This window comes from Azolla caroliniana, unplaced genomic scaffold (genome assembly GCF_043228905.1).
Source record: "Azolla caroliniana isolate FFs.n. ecotype wild unplaced genomic scaffold, voAzoCaro1.0.p SCAF_12, whole genome shotgun sequence".
Lineage (NCBI taxonomy): Eukaryota > Viridiplantae > Streptophyta > Polypodiopsida > Salviniales > Salviniaceae > Azolla > Azolla caroliniana.
This window is the reverse complement of record NW_028230447.1, coordinates 17,710,517-17,729,558: the sequence shown is the minus strand read 5'-3', so window position 1 is coordinate 17,729,558 and position 19,042 is coordinate 17,710,517. Positions and strand designations below refer to the sequence as shown.

Genomic DNA, 19,042 nt, shown 5'->3' with positions numbered 1-19,042 from the left:
ACGGAGAAGCAGAATTGGAGTCTGAGGAGGAATCGGAATCGGAGGAAGCAGCAGGAATCGGATTCTCCCCGGAAGCAGTAGAAAGAGAGAAGTAGAAGAAGGAGAGAATCAGAATCAGAATCAGGAGGAAGAGGAGGAGGAGGAGGAGGAGGAGGAGGTAGGAAGTGGTGAAGGATTTGTGCCGTGTTTCCTTCTTTTTGATTTAGAGGCGGGAAAAAAAAGACATAAGCCTTTTTTACCCTCCCCTTTCACGAATCCTTCCGCCCTAGGAATCTCCTTCATCCCCCTCGCTCCTTCTGCCCTCAGCAAATCTGTTCATCGCCATCCACCATGTCTAAGAAGGTATGCGGGTTTCTGGTACTTTCTCCATTTCGTTCTCCCTTACATTCTTTTCAAACGCCAGAGAGGGAGGTAGAGATATTTTGCTTTTTGGTGCCGAGAAGATTCCTGCAGATTGGCCGCTTCTTTATGCATCATATTTAGGTCACGATAGGGTTTTTGCTTCACTTATGCATCCTTTCTAGTGATGCAAATAATCTATTATCCATGCTTCTGATCCCTTCGTATTCAGTGCCATGGCGTCTTTTTTCAATACTTTTGTTGAATGCAAAACTGTAAAGCTTGTAGCTTTCCACAATGTGTGAAATATAGTTTTTGAATATCAGAATATTTATGGATGCTGGAACTGCTTGCGATCCAAGTAGGTTTTTTAATGATAGTTATCTTCAGACTCAACAAAACCTTAGATCTCGCAGTTTCTTGTACTGCTTTTTCTTGAAGCATTTTGTAGCATACGCCCGTGTGAATTGCACGAGGCACCTGGTGTTATGTATACACACTTAAAATGTCTGTGATCTGTCCAATTGTGTTGTTATAACTTCGTATTTGTTGCATCATTTCAATACTCCGAGATTGATTCTATATTTTGCATATGTAAATGTCTCCAATTTTATGCAATTATAGAGCCTGATGTAGTTTCCATTCACAAACTCTGAGCATGCCTGCTTTGCAAAGAAATTTCCATTTCGGTTTACTGGGAGAATAATTTATTTGCTCAGGCTGTATTTTGTACTCTAGAGTGCAAATATTCTCGTGTTGACCACAGTGAGATATTGAGTAAATTAAATTTTTTTAAAACTTTGATTCTATAATTTCTTCATAAGTAGTTGGCAGAATTTAAGCTAAGGGAACAGGTAGCTAATCAAATATACAAAGAGAAGCTTTGGGTGGGTCTGCCAAACATCTCGTGTTTAAGCGAATAGGTAGTTAATCAAATGTTACAAGCTAATCTTTAGGCAATTTTGCACTGGCAATTGAGGAACTCTGCTAGTATTTAAAATGCAGCTCACAAAACAGATGAAATGAAGTAACAAGTATTTAGGATCAGCAATTGTAACCATCACTGCAATTGTGGGTCAGACACTCTCGTAAAATGTGTTACATCTGTATCTAGTTAAGACCTCAGTAGCTCAATAATTGTTGTTATTCTTGATTGTTGAAAGTGATTTCTGTGTGAATTTTACTACTGAAATTTGGCTGTCTGCTAGGGTTGCATGATCAATGTGGTTGCCGGGTCAAAGATATGGGTTGAGGACAATCAGTTGGCTTGGATTGCAGCAGATGTTATCAGTCTTGAAAACGAGAAAGTCACAGCAAGGGCAGAGAAGAGCAAGAAACTGGTGTGTAATCACTTTTGATTTCTTTATATGGCTAATTATATGCTCTGCAATAATTGGCTGATATGATTGATTCTACAGATAGTTACATCCATCTCAAAGATCCATCCAAGAGATACTGATGTGTTGGCTGGTGGTCTTGATGACATGACAAAGCTAGCTTATTTGCATGAACCTGGTGTTCTATACAATCTTGGATGTCGATATGAGCTGAATGAAATTTATGTAAGTTTCCTATAAAACTTGTCTGATTTGATTCAAGCAATTTCTCTTTTGGGTTTAGAAATTCCAAAAGTCTTCTGAATGTTGCTTGGATAATCTCATCTTTTCCCTAGCTGCATTGTCAATGTTCTTCCAAGTAGAAAGTAATTCTGAAGCAAGGGCAGCATCTTTCTGTATTAGGATGATGCCTCATTTCACTTATCTTTCTCTATTGTGATTAGTAATGCCTTTTTCCTTGAAATATTTCAATATTACTTTCTTCTTTAATGTAAGAGCATTTTCTTTTTGGAGAAATTGTGGTGCTTCAAATGCCTTGTGAAATCTTAATGTATACCATGCTTAACTGATTGTTAAAGTTCAATTTGCCATTCTTTTATTTGGAATGATTGTAAAAATTAGCTATCTGTCACGAGACAGGGTGGAATGTCGATGGTGTAGGAATGAAACAATCCAGTTTCTGGTTCTTATGGTCAAGAATGTTATGCATGCTGGAAGTAAAGTTAGTACTCATGCAATAATGCCTTCCTTTTATTCAAGTATCTATGGCTGTTGCTCAGAGTTTCATTGTAGCATTTAAGTCAAGGTTTGAGAGTCCAGGTTTGATCCTTGCCGTGGGCTTGGACCCATTCCATTGATTGTAGGTGGCTTCTCATAGAAATTTAAAAAGATATATCTATCTACCTATCACTGCGTTGACAAGTTGATAACAGATGAGAAGATCTTAAATGCAACAAATCTCATCATACAATACTGGTTAATGTGGTTTCAAGTGAGACACATTATGGTGGAAGTAGAGATTCTTGTGACAGCAGTAGCATTCTTTGTACTTTTTGCTAAGTAAAATCCGATGTTTTTTGTAGACATATACTGGAAATATATTGATTGCTGTCAACCCATTTGCAAAGCTGCCTCATTTATATGATTCCCATATGATGGAGCAATACAGAGGAGCTCCACTTGGAGATCTGAGTCCTCATGTTTTTGCTGTTGCTGATTCTGCTTACAGGTGCTTTGAATATCCTGTATTAGTCTGCACGGGGCTTGTTTCTTGTGATTCTGATATCACAAATATGCTTATGACTCATGAATCTTTCTTTGCTGCAGAGCTATGATTTCTGAGGGAGTAAGTCAGTCGATTCTTGTAAGTGGTGAGAGTGGGGCAGGCAAGACAGAGACAACGAAACTCATCATGCAATATCTAGCATATATGGGTGGCAGAGCTGCTGTAGATGGGAGAACTGTTGAACAACAGGTTCTAGAGGTATTAAGATATAAAGTTGATCTACATATTGTCAGTACTGTTAAAACAATTCCAGTGAAGTAGCAAGGCATGCTCCGATTTTGCTAAAAGATGATCACTCTTTCATTCAGTCAAATCCTCTTCTTGAAGCTTTTGGAAATGCGAAAACAGTTAGAAACGATAACTCGAGGTGAGCTGGAACAGGTGTGCCTTTCTCCTGAATTGCTCTTATTTAGAGGTAGCCTCTTTGAAAATGAGGTTCTTTCTTTTGCTACTAGAGAAATGTTTGAAAGTCTACTTCAAATATGCCATGATCATAATCTATTCTTCCAGAAACATGTTTGAAAGGCTACTTTAATTATGTCATGATCATAATCTCTATTTTCTCGTTCATAATTTTGTTACACAAACTTTTCAACTGTGTATATTCAAGACACGGCTTGCCATTCTTCACCCATTAGCAAGCACTCTTTCAGTTTATTTTTATTCAGGCTTACTTTGTGAGCCATGTTTTGATGAAAACATTGATTGAATTAGTAGAATTAGATGTGATTATTGTTTCATCTGCATCTAATTGTTCTGGCTTATATAGTTGGTACTGATAGCCCAACAGGTTTCCTTATTCTAAAAAATGATTTGTTTCATGTTTTATCAGTCGATTCGGTAAATTTGTAGAGATTCAGTTTGATTTGAATGGGAGGATATCAGGAGCCGCAATCAGAACCTATCTTCTTGAGAGGTCTCGTGTTGTACAAATCACACACCTAGAAAGGAACTATCATTGTTTCTATCAGCTCTGTGCCTCTGAGGTAGCTCCTCACATTCTTATAATCTACATGTAGAAACTTGGAATGCAAATAAGAATTTGCACTTTGTGGTGTCAGGATGCTGAGAAATTTAAAGTAACAGATGCGTCGAGTTTTCATTATTTAAACCAAAGCAAGTGTTTTGAACTAACTGGTGTGAGCAATGACAAGGAGTATTCAAGAACAAGACGGGCCATGGACATTGTGGGGATAACTTTTGAAGAACAGGTGTGTGCTAAGACACTTCTTTTGACTTAGACGTCATAGTCAATGCATTCTCATAAAATTATTGCTTGTTGGTTGCCAGGAAGCAATTTTCAGGACTTTGGCAGCGATTCTGCACTTAGGAAATATTGAGTTTTCTCCAGGAAAAGAGCATGATTCCTCAGTTCTTAAGGACAAACAGGCTTTTTCCCACCTTCAAACTGCAGCTGACTTGCTAATGTGTGCCTCACTCTATTTTGAATTTGGGATTATTTTATCATTACCACCATGTTCTGATCATCAGTAAATTAGAACCTATTATATGTAATTGAAGCTCTTGCACATTTCTTCTTGAGTCTAAAAGCCTGCAATATGTTGTCATGTGCTGCATAATTCAATAGGTGCAATGCTAATGCCTTGAAGGACACGTTATGCACACGCATAATTGTGACTCGAGAGGAAAATATCACAAAAACACTTGACCCTGAAGCAGCTCTCATCAATAGGGATGCACTTGCAAAAACTATTTACTCTCGTCTTTTTGATTGGTATAATCTTGATCTCAAACATGGTTAATATTATTTTCTGAAATTTTTTATGTCATATGAACATTATCATCTTTCTTTCAATGTTGGCAGGTTGGTAGATAAAATCAACAGATCAATTGGTCAGGATGCAGATTCCCAAGCGCAGATTGGAGTGTTGGATATTTATGGGTTTGAGAGCTTCCTAAAAAATAGGTTTGTGGTGGAGTGTTTTGTATTTCATTATTTGTTGAAGCTGTTAAAATATGATACATGACTATCTTTATGCTTTATATGATGAAGTCCAGCTTTGAGCAATTTTGTATCAATTTGGCAAATGAGAAGCTTCAGCAGCACTTCAATCAGGTGTAGTACCATGTAACCAAGGAGTTCTTCAGTCACTCTATTTTATGCAGTATTAATGTTTTTATTTCTTCAGCATGTTTTCAAAATGGAGCAAGAGGAGTACACAAAGGAGGCCATAAATTGGAGCTACATTGAGTTCATTGATAATCAAGATGTATTGGACCTTATTGAAAAAGTATCTTCCATCTTCCTTCTCTTACTTAATATACACGAAAGTTCAGAATTTGGATATACAAACGAGAAGATAATAATAGTAAAACCATTTGAGTATAAGGATAATTCTAGAAGGTATTAAGATTGCTCCTGATGGTATATGTAAATGTGGAAATGTAGGTTTTACTAGTTTCAGAACGGAAAGGAGAGTTTTCTCCAGTATATTTTTAAGAATTAAAATAGCACGAGTCTTTAGGCCAGTGTATTTTTCTAATATTTCAAAGAATGTTCACTTCCAGCTTCTTCAAGTTTGTCTCTTTTGATATTCATTGAGCTTTGTCTTCATTTCTGCATTTGAGCTACTTGCCACGATTTATATATTTTCATGTTTCCTGCATGCTATTGTGGGTCACTGACTTTTGGAAATAATGGTGTTCTTAACGTGCTTTTCTGCCCTTTTTTGCAGAAACCCCTGGGTATTATTGCACTCTTGGATGAAGCATGGTAAAGTTCTCCCTATAGCATATTGCATCATTGATTCAAAAAAGAACATTGTGGAAGTAATTTTGTAAATTCTCGATCAGTTTTCCCTTTACTTTTGATTCTTGTGCATGTTGACCCCCCTAAGCTGGATAATTTCACGAGGATTATCAAGGATTCTACGTATTTTCAGGGTTTTTACACATTGTAAATTTATTTTCATATTGTGTGGGCTCAACTTTCTCCATAAAGATAACGATAATTTTTGAAATTTTTTGTACCATATTCTTGAATTCTTTTTGCAACACCTGGATGAAACTGTTTGGTTCATGTTAATATTATGGTCACGAAGGATAATTCTCATCCATCTGTGCATTATTAAGGATGCAGAAAAAGTGAGGAATATAAATGCAATTATGTATCATTAGGTTATTAATACACCCTGGGCCACTCAAATGAAAGAGAGTTACGACTCTGTCAAAAACATGGAACTAGAAATGTGCTTGCACACCCAACAAAGTCTATTAAGAAGAGGCTACGACTATATGAGAAGATATTGAACCAGTACAATATTTGCTAAGGGTTGAACCTATCTCTTTTAAAGTTAGTATCCTCTTTGGGTTTTGTACTGATGGTACATGGTATGCAAAAACTGGCAATGGTTTGTTTCCCTCAGGGGCACAGTACTACCAGTATTGATGATGATGTCATGCTGGACTCAACCATATTTTCTGCTTGTCTCTTAACATCAGTTGTGTTGTCTATCTCCGATGTTATAAATACAGCCTGCTGGTTGGCACATGGAAGGTACAGTGGGCATGTTCACAAATGCAAGGCGATCGTGTATAAGAGTTATATGCACATTTTCTATGGTGATGCTCCCAACGTCGTGCAATTTGATGCCAGTTAGGTTATTAATGTTATGCTTCATTCAACTCCAAATAGTTATCTTATAACAGGATGATACCAAAATTCTGTAAGCAATTACAGAATATCAATTCGGAGCTCAAATTTGATCTCTTCACCTGTGTATCAAGAAACAGCTAGCCCATATATATAGTCATGGGATATTTCATGGCACCACAGCTTCTCTGAGTATGCTCTTATGGAGAAAACTGTCTCCTTGCATACATAACCTCTGTCTCTATCTCTTTCTTGCTTCAACTCTTCACAAAACTCTCTGACAACATTTAAGATGTAATCTCTTCTTTGGTCTTATAGGCCATTTTGACCTATTAAAAGACGTTAATATATCCTTCTTTCTTTTTTACTTTCTCTGTCTTTCTTAAACCTTAAAGCTTACCATTGGCTTTCTAACACTGTTCTGAATGCTGTCCACACCTTTCTTATGGCTACACAAGCAATAACAAGTGAACTTCTGATTTAAATGTAGAAATTAAAAACGCAAATTGAAACTTTTGAATGTTTTAATATATTGGTTTTGCTTTTTCAAGCCATGATTCCATTACATCTCCTTAGCATCTACTCCTATCACAAGAATGTTGAACCCTATTGCAAAATTCTCTAATTTACATATTACATCTGTCATGGTCTTCTTGGAAACTGTTTTTTTTTGTGAGGAGCAGAAACATGGAAATCTTTACTTATCATTGTGTTTTTTCAAGATGATTTTACTGCTGAGAGATTTTATATGTGTCTAGGCTAGGCGCTATTTGCAAAACGCTATTGTCATGGAAACAAAAGTTGCAAGTGAATGCTGCAGCTGAGACTGCTTAAAATTTTCGAAATCTGAAAAGATTTCCATGAATAAGAGAAACTGTTTTAGATGCCTCGATAATAATGAAAAATGATGTTTCTATGAGGTTTGAGTTTGGATTGTTATATTATGTAGAACTTGGATTTTTTTTTTGATAGATTCAATATTCTTAGACTGTTATCAAATTTAGATTTTTATTGTACATCTAATAGAGTGTTCTATTGAGTTCTATACTGTTTGTGTCAAGAGAGTTCTTGTTGTATGCTTATATGTTTGCTTGTTTTCTGTACTGGCTGCTGTATGTTTATGTCAAGATTAAGTTCTAGTTTAATGCAAAATCTATCATCAAGGTTAATTGTTCTTATCAATGCAAAATCCCTTTGAACGTTTTTCCAGTATGTTCCCCAAATCAACCAAGGAGACATTTTCTACAAAGCTGTTTCAGAATTTTGGAAATAATTCACGCTTCAAAAAGCCTAGGCTTTCAACAACGGACTTTACAATATTGCATTATGCTGGTGATGTATGTGAATCACAAATGATGTGAAACTATTTATGCCAATGTTTTTCGTTGGCTATCTAATTTTGCTCAGATAATCTTATGTATGGAACTTGTTTGCAGGTTACGTACCAAACTGACTTGTTTCTGGATAAAAATAGGGACTATGTGGTTGTTGAACATCAAGCGTTGTTGATGTCATCAAAAAGTCATTTTATCTCTGGTTTATTTCCACCATTGACAGAAGACACTTCCAAATCCTCCTATAAGTTCTCTTCTATAGCCACACGGTTCAAGGTATGTAGAGTATCTGAGGGTCACGAATTGTTGTTTGATAATCCACTCATGAAAATGGGCTTGTAATGTTCTGTCCAAATATCTTAATCTGTTTGTAAGAATATTTTTCTGTATACGCACATCCACTGTTTATTAAATTGCACAATTAAATTATTGAGCTATATCAAATGTTTGTCTTTTTCTGTGATTGCAATACCAGCAACAATTACAATCACTCATGGAGACGTTGAGCACAACTGAACCACATTATATCCGATGTGTGAAACCAAACCATGATAATAAACCTGGACGATTTGAAAATCATAGTGTCCTACATCAGCTTCGCTGTGGAGTAAGTTTGACTTTAGTTTGCCTGCTCTACTGCAAGAAGTCTTTAGGAAAGTGACATAAAATTTTTGCACGCACATTTTCCAGGGAGTGCTTGAGGCTATAAGGATTAGTTGTGCTGGATATCCAACACGTAGAACATATGATGAATTCCTTGATCGGTTTGGACTTTTGGCTCCAGATTTACTGGAGGGAAAGTAAGTCAAGTTATATGTTTTCTACTCTTGAGGCTGTGGCCTTGGATTCTGGAAACTCAGTGAGGGACTGATATCTTTTCAGCTATGATGAAAGAACAGCAACTGATCAATTATTGAGAAGGATGAATTTAAGCAATTATCAGGTATTAAGTATTCTAGCATAAACAATCAGTTGCTTAGTGTTATTGGGTTGATGTAGGCATAACATTGTTTATGATACTGCTTCAGCTGGGAATCACAAAGGTATTCCTGAGAGCTGGTCAGATGGCAGAATTGGACTCTAGAAGAACTGAAGTTTTATATGCTGCAGCAAAAACCATTCAGCGGAAAGTTCGTACGTATGTTGCACGAAAGCGCTTCTTAGCTATGCGGGAAGCTGCTGTGAGGATCCAGGCCCATTGGCGAGGTATTCAACATTAAAGATCCCAAGCTAATTTTTATATTCAGTCAATTAACAAATCTGTGAAGTGATCATAAGATTTCTCTTCAATCCCAGGTCGTCTTGGGCGTCTGCTATATGAAATTAGGCGTAGAGAAGCTGCTGCTATTATTATCCAGAAAAATGTTAGAATGTGGCAGTTACAAAACTCATTCAAGAGAATACGAAGAGCTGTGATTCTTGTCCAATCATGTATTCGTCTTTTCTTCTTTAGGCAAGCTAAGAGGCGCAGTGAGAAGAAAGATGCTGCAATTCAGATTCAGGTGAATCTAAAATTATGTACTAAACACTTCATAGAGATGTAATTGCCAGCATATGAGATTGTAACTGAATTCTGCTATCTTATATATTGATTGCATTTAATTTCTTTGGATTTTATGAAAATTTAACATCATTATGTATCCATATTGGGCTTGGATAAATGGATGAGATGATATACTTTTGGCATTCTTATATATTTAGTTTTGTTTAGCTTGGTATTTTTTTCCATATTATGTATAATTACAAGGTTTTGTGAGGGCCATGAATTTGTGAATTGTTGAACCATAATTTTCTGTTCTGTAATGTTATGCAATGGTATGATATTGCAGGCAAGATGGAAAGGCAGGCTGTGTCGTAAATATTATGTACGCTTAAAGAAGGCAGCCATTTCTTTCCAGTGCGCTTGGCGATCCAGGGAAGCAAGGAAGGAGTTGCGGAGGTTAAGAATTGTAAGTGTGTAAATTTTCATAAGCGATTCTAGCGATGCACATATGTAAGAAAATTATGTTTGAAAACCTCATAACGGTTTGCTTTTAATGATTTCATTTTCCATGAGTATACTGTTCTCATACATTACTTTTTCTCTGCTTATCCTTTGTGTGACACTGTTCCTTACGCGGACATGATCTCTAGATAATGTCATAGTGGGTTTTGGTTTGTTTCTTTTCATCTAAATTCTTATATGCCAAAAGGCTTGGTGATTTTCAATGAATATTCTGTTCTCATGCATTACTTTTTCTCTGGGTATCCTTCATGTGACAATGCTCCTTACGAGAACATGATCTCCACATAAAAGGCATAAAAGGCATACTGGGTTTTGGTTTGTTTTTTTCCATCTAGATTCTTATATGACAAAAGTCTCTGTGATTCTGATCAAACTGATGTAACAGTGTTTATTTACTTATGGTATTTGTAGGCTGCAAGAGAAACAGGTGTTTTACAAGAAGCTAAGTCTAAGCTGGAGAAAAGATGCGAAGAGCTGACATGGCGCTTACAACTGGAAAAACGTTTGCGGGTAGACCATCTTGAATTTTTTATGTTTTTCAGGCATTTCATTTTTTCTTGTTGCATATGCGTATGACTAGTAGAGAATCAATTTTGAACACGTTACCAGGGTTTTCCAGGAATTGATTTGGCTGTTAATGCTCATTAGTATGCATATTCAATGTTAGACTTTTCACATAATCATGGATGTATTCTGTACATATTTGGCTAATCATAATCTTGTGTCTAGGTTGACACGGAGGAAGCAAAAGCACAAGAGCTTGGGAGATTGCAAGCTTGTCTTTCTGAAATGCAGCAGAGGATAGAAACTTTGGAGGCATATATTCTGAAAGAAAAGGAGACCAACAAAATGCTATCCTTACAGTTATCTAATTTGGTGAAAGTGCGGCCAACATTGGAAGCCAGTGAATCAAAAAATCAGAAGCTTATGAAAGATAATGAGCATTTGATGGTATGCATGTATTCCAACTTGTTTGTTAGATAAATTTCAACCCACATTCTTTTCAATTGCTTATTTGGAGGAACATGCAGAAATTAGTTGCAAATGCAGAAAGAAAAGCATTTGAATCTGAAACTGAGTTGATCAACTCAAGAAAAGAAAGTGAAGAAAGACTTCAGAAAGCCCTAGAAGCTGAGACAAGGATGGATAAAGTACAAGAAACACTTCTAAGGTGGGTCTCAACTGGAACCTAGATTTTTCAGTACTACGCTCATTATTCTTTTGGAGTGATTAGTCTGTAAAACTTATATAACTGTACAATAAAGGTTGGAAGAGAAAATGTCAACTTTAGAGTCTGAAAATCAAGTTCTTCGTGAAAATCAAGTTCTTCGAACACAATCTCTGTCCATGTCACCGCCACCAGCTGCACTGACAGATAGAGCAAAGCATATTATGCAACAAGTGAGGATTTGCCTTTTTTTTTCAGTTTTCCGCCCAATCTGTTATAAAGCATTATTTGTGCTGTTGCAAAATGCAGAGAACTCCTGAGATCTATCGGCTCACAAATGGAGAATATAAAGTTTGGAATACAAGCCCAATGCAGGCAAGATTGATTTGAGTTTATTAAAATAGACAGATATGAACCATGTATGATTTTCTCACAAGCATTAATTTCTTTTTCTTCAGAGTTCTCCTGTACATTCTCAGGTTGTGGCTCAATCTGAACAGAAGCGGCAGAAAATGCTGCAAGATAGGCAACAGGTTTGTAGTTGAACATGCTACAAAAAGGAAATTCTATTTCCATATGTATCGAAGACTAATCCTTGTTTTTGCCGATTGCCTCTACTTATAGGAGAATCAAGAGGCTCTTTTGAGATGTGTTACACAAGATATAGGATTCAGCCATGATAAACCTTTGGCCGCTTGTATTATTTATAAATGCTTGCTTCATTGGAGAGCATTTGAATCTGAAAGGACAAACATATTTGAACGTGTAATTGAGACAATTGGGACTGTTGTGGAGGGCCAAGAGAGCAATCATGTTTTGGCATATTGGTTGTCAAACACATCTACACTTCTCTTTCTTCTCCAGCGTAACCTGAAACCAAGTGGTGCTCCAAGCACACCACAACGTCGAATTCCACCATCAGCTACATTATTGACTAGAATGACACAGGTAAGGCATTATTGTGCTTACATAATGGTAACCTAGCTGACAGATTTGTTGACAAAGTTTTGATGTCCACTTAATCCAGAGCTTTCGGTCACCATCAGGTTTAAGTGGTGTTTCACTAAATGGTGGGCTTGGAGGCTTGGACATTTTAAGGCAGGTTGAGGCAAAGTACCCAGCTTTGCTTTTCAAGCAGCAACTCACCGCATCTGTGGAGAAGCTTTATGGAATGCTTCGAGACAATTTGAAGAAAGAGATATCACCATTACTTGCAGCGTGTATTCAGGTAGATGCTTTATCTCTCATCACACTGATTGATTTTGAAATTGCAACATATGTGTAGATAAGTTCGGGCTGAATGTGTTTTTCTTCATAGGCACCAAGGTCTTCTCGGGTTGGGATGGTTAAAGGGCAGTCTCGATCACCTAGCTCAGTTTCATCGACCCAGCATCTTTTGAGCAGTCATTGGCACAGTATTATCACCAGCTTAGATGGGCTTCTCAAAATTCTTCGTGCTAATTATGTACTATCTTTTTACTTTGCTATATGTAATGATGCATGATAAACTACGTCGTGTACTAACTGTTATTTTCTTTCTTCAGGTGCCTTCATTTTTGATTTGCAAGATCTTTACTCAGATATTCTCATTTATTAATGTTCAGCTATTTAATAGGTGAGCTGAATGCAAATATGTAGAATGTGAATTTGGTGTTGGACATGATTATATTTTATTAATTTCAAGTTGTCTATTTTACAGTCTGTTATTGAGGCGAGAATGTTGCTCATTTAGTAATGGAGAGTATGTGAAAGCTGGCCTTGCAGAACTAGACCGGTGGATATCCGAAGCATCTGAAAAGGTGATTTACTCACACTACAAAAAGAACATAGCTTATGCTTTCAAACGAATTTCTACTCGATGATAGTTTTAAATATTTGTGGAAAATTTTAACAGTATGTTGGGAAGTCTTGGAATCAGCTCAGTTACATCAGGCAGGCTGTTGGATTTCTGGTACTTGTCCTATAAGGATTATATTGAATACAAATAGATGAGTATTTCATGTCTGAATTTGAAAACTTTTGTTCAGGTAATCCATCAGAAAACTAAGAAGTCTTTGGAGGAGATAATGCACGATTTATGTCCGGTACGTTTCAAATGAGATGGATAATTGTCTTTACTTTTTAAATAGTTTTCTATGAGAATACCGAATTTTACCAGCATTTCTTCTAGGTGTTGAGTGTCCAGCAATTGTATCGTATTAGTACCATGTACTGGGATGATAAATATGGAACTCATAGTGTTTCACCAGAGGTACATTTGATGACTTACAGTAAACATTTGATTTTACACTAGAATATCTGAGAAAACAGGAATGTTTGTATTGCAGGTTATAGCTAGTATGAGAAAGGTCATGACAGATGAATCAAACAGTCTAAATAACTCATTTTTACTTGATGACGATTCCAGGTAGGACCCTTGTATTATGCTTTGCGAGTAACCTAAATTGAATAATGCCATTAGTAATTTTGTCTTTTTGGCTTCAACAGCATCCCATTCTCAGTTGAAGATATCTCAAAATCAATGACTGATGTGGACCTATCTGAGATTGAGCCTCCTCCATTGCTCCGGGAAAATCTTGCTTTCCAGTTTTTGCAGACCAGTTCAGAGTGAAGCAGATACATGTGAAATCAAATATATAGATCAATATATATAAATATCATTGGCAGTGATATTTTTGAATGCTGCTGTGGATAATCATCTACCCTTTCGAGAGAGTCTCACCATCGTCTGTAGAATGATAGAGCATCATCCGTTTGTGTCCTGTAATATTTTACCGTCATTTTTGGGGAAATGTAGCTTTCACAAGGAAGCTGTTTGTAATTATGACAATGTGCTATATGTGGTGGTTTCCCTTGAAGGTTGCAAGGGGTCATTTCTCTTAAGAGAGTCCCGTTCAATGGGACCTCGTGTAATTTATACTCTGTAGATTGACCGTCAAATGTAATTCTTATTTCTCATCAATGTTGCTTGTGTTTTTATGAACTGATTCTGGTGATTGTCTTTCATTGCAATGCCAAGCTGGGATGAGAAACCTTTTCTTCTGTGTGTTTTTCATTGTTCCACAGTTATCTATCCTCATGTCCTTGTGTGGATAACCATCTACGCTGATATGACAAGTTGGTTGGAACTGTCCAGCATTTGGCATAAAACATTGTCTTTTATGATATAGAATCACAATAGTAGAAATCAAGTAATTTTGTCTTTGTAACTTCGCTTTGAATAGCTTGATGGCTTGTTACATTGATTTGTACAAGGGAATATGAGGTTGAGACAACATCTTCTCTGTTTTTGGTTTGATGATTAATTGTGAGTAATAAGTGGTCCAGTATTAATCTAATATGTTAAATCATTTAAATATAGATAAAGTGATGACCTTCCAATAGGTACAATGCAATGAAAGGTTATGCATCTTAGAATTTATATTTTATGTCTAGCGGCTAGCCAATTTCATGTTTGAGCACTTGTGATCAATGGAAATACATACATGTATGAGCTCTTCATAATAAGAATCCACTTTTTAAGTAGTTACAATTAAGATGCCACAGAAAAATAAAAATAAAAGCTCAAGATTTTGTATGGATTCATGTTGTGGCTTCATAATTGGTAGTGATTCTCAAGATGTTTTTGCAAGCATGAAGTGGTAGTCTGATGATATATGGGATGAGTGGTGATGGGGGAACATGGTGTTTGTCGGAGCCTATTCCATCCAATGTATCAAGAACAACCCTACATACCTTGCAAAGTGAAGTAGGTAACTTTCTTCATTGTTTCATCTATGCTTGTAAGCTTGGGATTTGCATAAAAAGTGGTCCATGCTCTTGATCTCATTCATCTTCAAATAACTTTGAGTTGTTGGCCCTAGTTATGCAAAGTGCTCTAATTTGGCCTGTTGGTTTGTGAGCACCATTGGGTGTAGACATCTTTATATATTGGTCTTTGTATCAATCCATACTTTGAGAAGAGTTATGCTTTGTGTGATCCAAGTTTTTTAGGTATAGAATCACTAGAGAACCTTGCCACAATACCTTATCCTATTCAAAATTTTGAAGAGGTTGAAGTTATCAAAAGGATGGCAAGCTTTTGACGTTGAGGCCATTGTTGTTGAACCATTTCATCATGTTCGAGTGCCATGATTGATCATTTTGTCTTGTCGTATTTTCCTTCAGTTCTTATGTTCTTATGAGCATTGTTTTGTTGTATGATCAAAACACATTTTGTTTTTGCAATGTCATTGTAGAAGATATGAAGTGATAATGTGCAATTATGTTATTGAATGTTGTTTTTGTGTGATCAACACACTTGAAATCTCATAATAGATGATATGACGTGTCACGTGGTAAAGTTAACGTCGTACTAGTTGAACGAATTGCCCATGATTTAGGGATACATAATGTTTATGTCTATGTTTAAAGAGTACTAAACCATAACAAAAGAGGACACCTCTTGGGTACCAAAGACAATATCAACATAGATTTTACATCATTGCCAAGGTTGAATCACACAATCATCAAGTTTGCATTAAACTTGGAATTAAATGGGAGAAATGGGTTACCACTAGAGCACTTTTATGTGAATGTCTCCCCGAAATGTAAATCACAAACAACACTCGATCTCACTATTCTTCCATTGAGTTTGAAGATGGTTTTCTTCTTCCCCCCCCCCCCCCCCCCCACACACACACACACACTTACAACTGTGTAGTACAATGAAATGAATATAGGAATATTTACATATGAATTTAAGCAACATGAGAGATCGATCAACAAGAAGGATCTTGAGATACTTTGGACAGGGATAGAAACTAGGGTTTCAGTGTAAACTCCATTGAACAAGGATATGAGTTGAGATTGATGAGCTTGATTCTTCCTTCCCCCCCCTCTCTCTCCAAATAATATATATATATATATATACACACACATATTTCTACCCCATCATGCTAACTTCTCTCAGTAATGATTGATAAAGAAGAGAAACAAGGTGATTGTAGAAATTGCAAAAATAACCTCCTCATTCTTTTTATTTTAAAGTTGTGGGGTCCCCTTACGAGAAAAAGCCCCACAAATATCCCCATACATTTGAAATTTCTTTTTGTCTACAAACTTCTATCTTCTTTCGTGGTGAACACTTTTCATCATGTTAGAACCTTCTCAATTTGCATGTATATTAATTCTTTAGGCACATTCTCAATCTAATGGTATCTCAGATCAATGTGTTTAGGCTTGGAATGGAAAGCAGAGTTCTTGCAAAAATGTATAATACTTTGTCTATCACAGTGGAGACTATACTTTCACCCATTAAGCCCAACTCGTGTAGAAACTTCTTCAACCACAACATCTCTTTGTAAGCTTTTGGAGAAGCAATGTACTCTCTTTCTATTTTGGATAATGCCACACATTTTAAAAGTTTTGACGGTCGAAGGGTAATGTGCCGAACATATGCCTTTGTCCCCTTTCAGACTTGTACATTGTCCTTCTCATTCTCTATATACTCTTCAAAAATAGAAGATTACAACTTTACATTGCGTGTGCTTTCTCTATTTCTCTCTTCCACACTTGCACTTTTCACCCACACCTACTTTGGTTCTCAACTTTCTCTTTTGTGGGTGTGTCCTTGAGTTGATCTTTTGAAGTTTTGTGTTTCCCCCTTTCTTAATCTCATAGTGCCTCTTTTGTTTTTCTTCCATTTGGGTGTTTTGATAGTAAACTAATAGCTTAACTAGCCTAACACAATTGTGTACTACTGCTTACTATAGGTGATATTTCACAGTTTCAAAATTTCCCGCTCTTTCTTCTTGCCTTACTCTTGCTTAAACTTTGACTTTGACTTTTTCATAATCACCCCCCAACTCGTAATTTATCCCCATATGTATTCTTGGAGTGTACATTTTGAGATAGCATCCCAAATTAGGAGTAGTTATTGTGCAACATGACCATATGCATTGATAAGGTGTCAATGTGGATACTTCTCGATGAGTCAAGCATAATGAATTTAAGAGGGAAGCTCTTGGTTGGCAATGACATTCACTAGTCATGTTGATTAGAAGAATATTCTTTGCTGGCAAGTTAAGATGATGTACTTGGTCTTGAAGTATGTACCATTTTGTAAGACAATACTATTTAGAACTAGCTTGTATCTAGGTAATATTAAATGGCACGTTAGTTAACCAAAAAGGAATATTCCCACTACTATAAAGTGACTTACACATTTATTGTGACAATAAGACCAAGCAGTTGGAAGTTGAAGTGCCTCAAGTCGTATAATGGAACCAAATTCACACAATACATTGAGTCAACAAATTTTGCAATGAAAAGGGTATCCGATGGGAGCTCACTACCCCGTACACCCCTAAAGACAATGGTGTTGTGGAGCAAATGAGCATAACACTCCAATAGAGGATAACATCCATGCTCCAACCTACAAGTTTGACAAAACTTTTGGGGAGAAGCATTGCTTATAGTGGAGATCTCATCAATCTCTCCCTCAATAAAACTCTTAATATACAATCCCCGAAGGAGCTTTGGTTAACAAATTACAATAGATTGCGAACTCAAAGCACATTGAAGTATGATACCACTTCTTTTGCAAACCCTTGACTTCAAATACAATAAGCATCAACAAAGTCCACATCGAGGATAATGTGCAAAATTCAAATTCTCTTACCAAGAGCTTGCCACCCACCCTACCACTTTCAACTTATTCGTCCACAAATGGGCCTTCAACGACTCAACCTAACATTACGAGCTCTTAGGCCACCTCCCACTTTTGGATTTCATATGTGACTTATGGGAGGTTTTTGTCCTCTTTGTATATTCTGACTATTGTTGTACATTTCTCCTACTTTTTGTACTGCCCATTACAAGGGAATGGGGTGGTTATGGATAATGTACCCTACATACACCTTTGTCACTTTCACACTTTTACATTATCCTTCTCATTCCCTATATAAAGGGGTGAGGTGTGTCCTCTCCAATTAGAGGATTAGTGCTCTCTCTCTCTCTCTCTCTCTCTCTCTCTCTCTCTCTCTCTTCCAAACTTGCACTTTCCTCCTACTAGACCAAGATGTTCATGACCTTGTTGCCTCCGCTTTCCGCTTCCTCTCCATTTGATTCCAAACATCCACTTCCAAGAGACAACTCCCCTTGCGAAGATAATCAAATACCTAATTGTGTACTTCCCAGAGGTAATGTCACTTGTCATGTTTGCATATGTGTAGCCATCTTATATGGTTTAGTTATCACCAAATTTCAGACAAAATCTAGAAGTGCTTCTTAGATGTTGCATCATCCATTTCATTGCTTCCTAATGATTAGAATTTAGAGGGAAATCGATTGACCACATGAGTTGCACGAGCAATGTCAGACCTTATGCATATCATACCATATATCAAATTGCTAACATGGAAGTATATGGTACCTATTTCATTTCTTCTTTCTCTTTCTCACTTGTGGGACACTATTTGGAATTGAGTTAAATAAAGTAACTTGCAAGTAGAGTATTGATTGCCTTGCACTTACCCATGTTGAATCTCACAAGAACATTTTCGATGCATTTTTCTTTATGATTGTAAAAGATGTTAAGTATCCAACACTTAGCACACCTATTGTGGAGATTGTGGCACCAACAAGAGGCACTGAGCTCAACCAACCTTAGGAAAAAAGGGGATAGAACAAACCAAAGAGGAAACAATGTTGGGCAATGGACAACCTAGTATGAAAGGGAGACACTTGCCTAAGTGTAAAAAGTTATAAAAGCTACCTTTTGGTTACTTTGAAAACTCTTCTTGATTCTTAGGGATTCTCCTTTTTTTTTAGTATACTAAGAGTATCTCTTCTATCTCCTTAATCCTTCATTAGAGTTAAGAGAGATTAGGATTAAGAGCTAAGTAAGACGAATCCTAATCTCCTCCTCTTGTATGGTGCTAAACCTCTTTACATTAAGAAGTGGTGTTAACAATAGTAGA

General features: G+C 36.6%; 1 protein-coding gene across 1 annotated transcript; it reads left to right on the top strand.

Moving 5' to 3' along the window:
• Positions 1 to 227: 227 nt before the first annotated feature.
• LOC147857307 (myosin-11-like) lies at positions 228 to 14,043 on the top strand. Its single transcript, XM_087328341.1, has 38 exons — positions 228 to 342; positions 1,548 to 1,679; positions 1,758 to 1,901; positions 2,759 to 2,904; positions 3,003 to 3,159; positions 3,270 to 3,328; positions 3,794 to 3,947; positions 4,023 to 4,172; positions 4,252 to 4,388; positions 4,550 to 4,696; positions 4,787 to 4,888; positions 4,981 to 5,038; positions 5,112 to 5,213; positions 5,658 to 5,695; positions 7,785 to 7,911; positions 8,011 to 8,184; positions 8,384 to 8,515; positions 8,599 to 8,708; positions 8,791 to 8,851; positions 8,937 to 9,114; positions 9,205 to 9,410; positions 9,738 to 9,857; positions 10,325 to 10,423; positions 10,643 to 10,864; positions 10,945 to 11,084; positions 11,179 to 11,314; positions 11,391 to 11,456; positions 11,540 to 11,614; positions 11,706 to 12,029; positions 12,109 to 12,309; positions 12,400 to 12,546; positions 12,626 to 12,696; positions 12,781 to 12,880; positions 12,976 to 13,032; positions 13,109 to 13,165; positions 13,252 to 13,332; positions 13,409 to 13,488; positions 13,569 to 14,043. Exons 1-38 carry the CDS (start codon positions 331 to 333, stop codon positions 13,690 to 13,692), a joined length of 4,626 nt encoding a protein of 1,541 aa, XP_087184467.1. The 5' UTR covers positions 228 to 330; the 3' UTR covers positions 13,693 to 14,043.
• Positions 14,044 to 19,042: the final 4,999 nt, after the last annotated feature.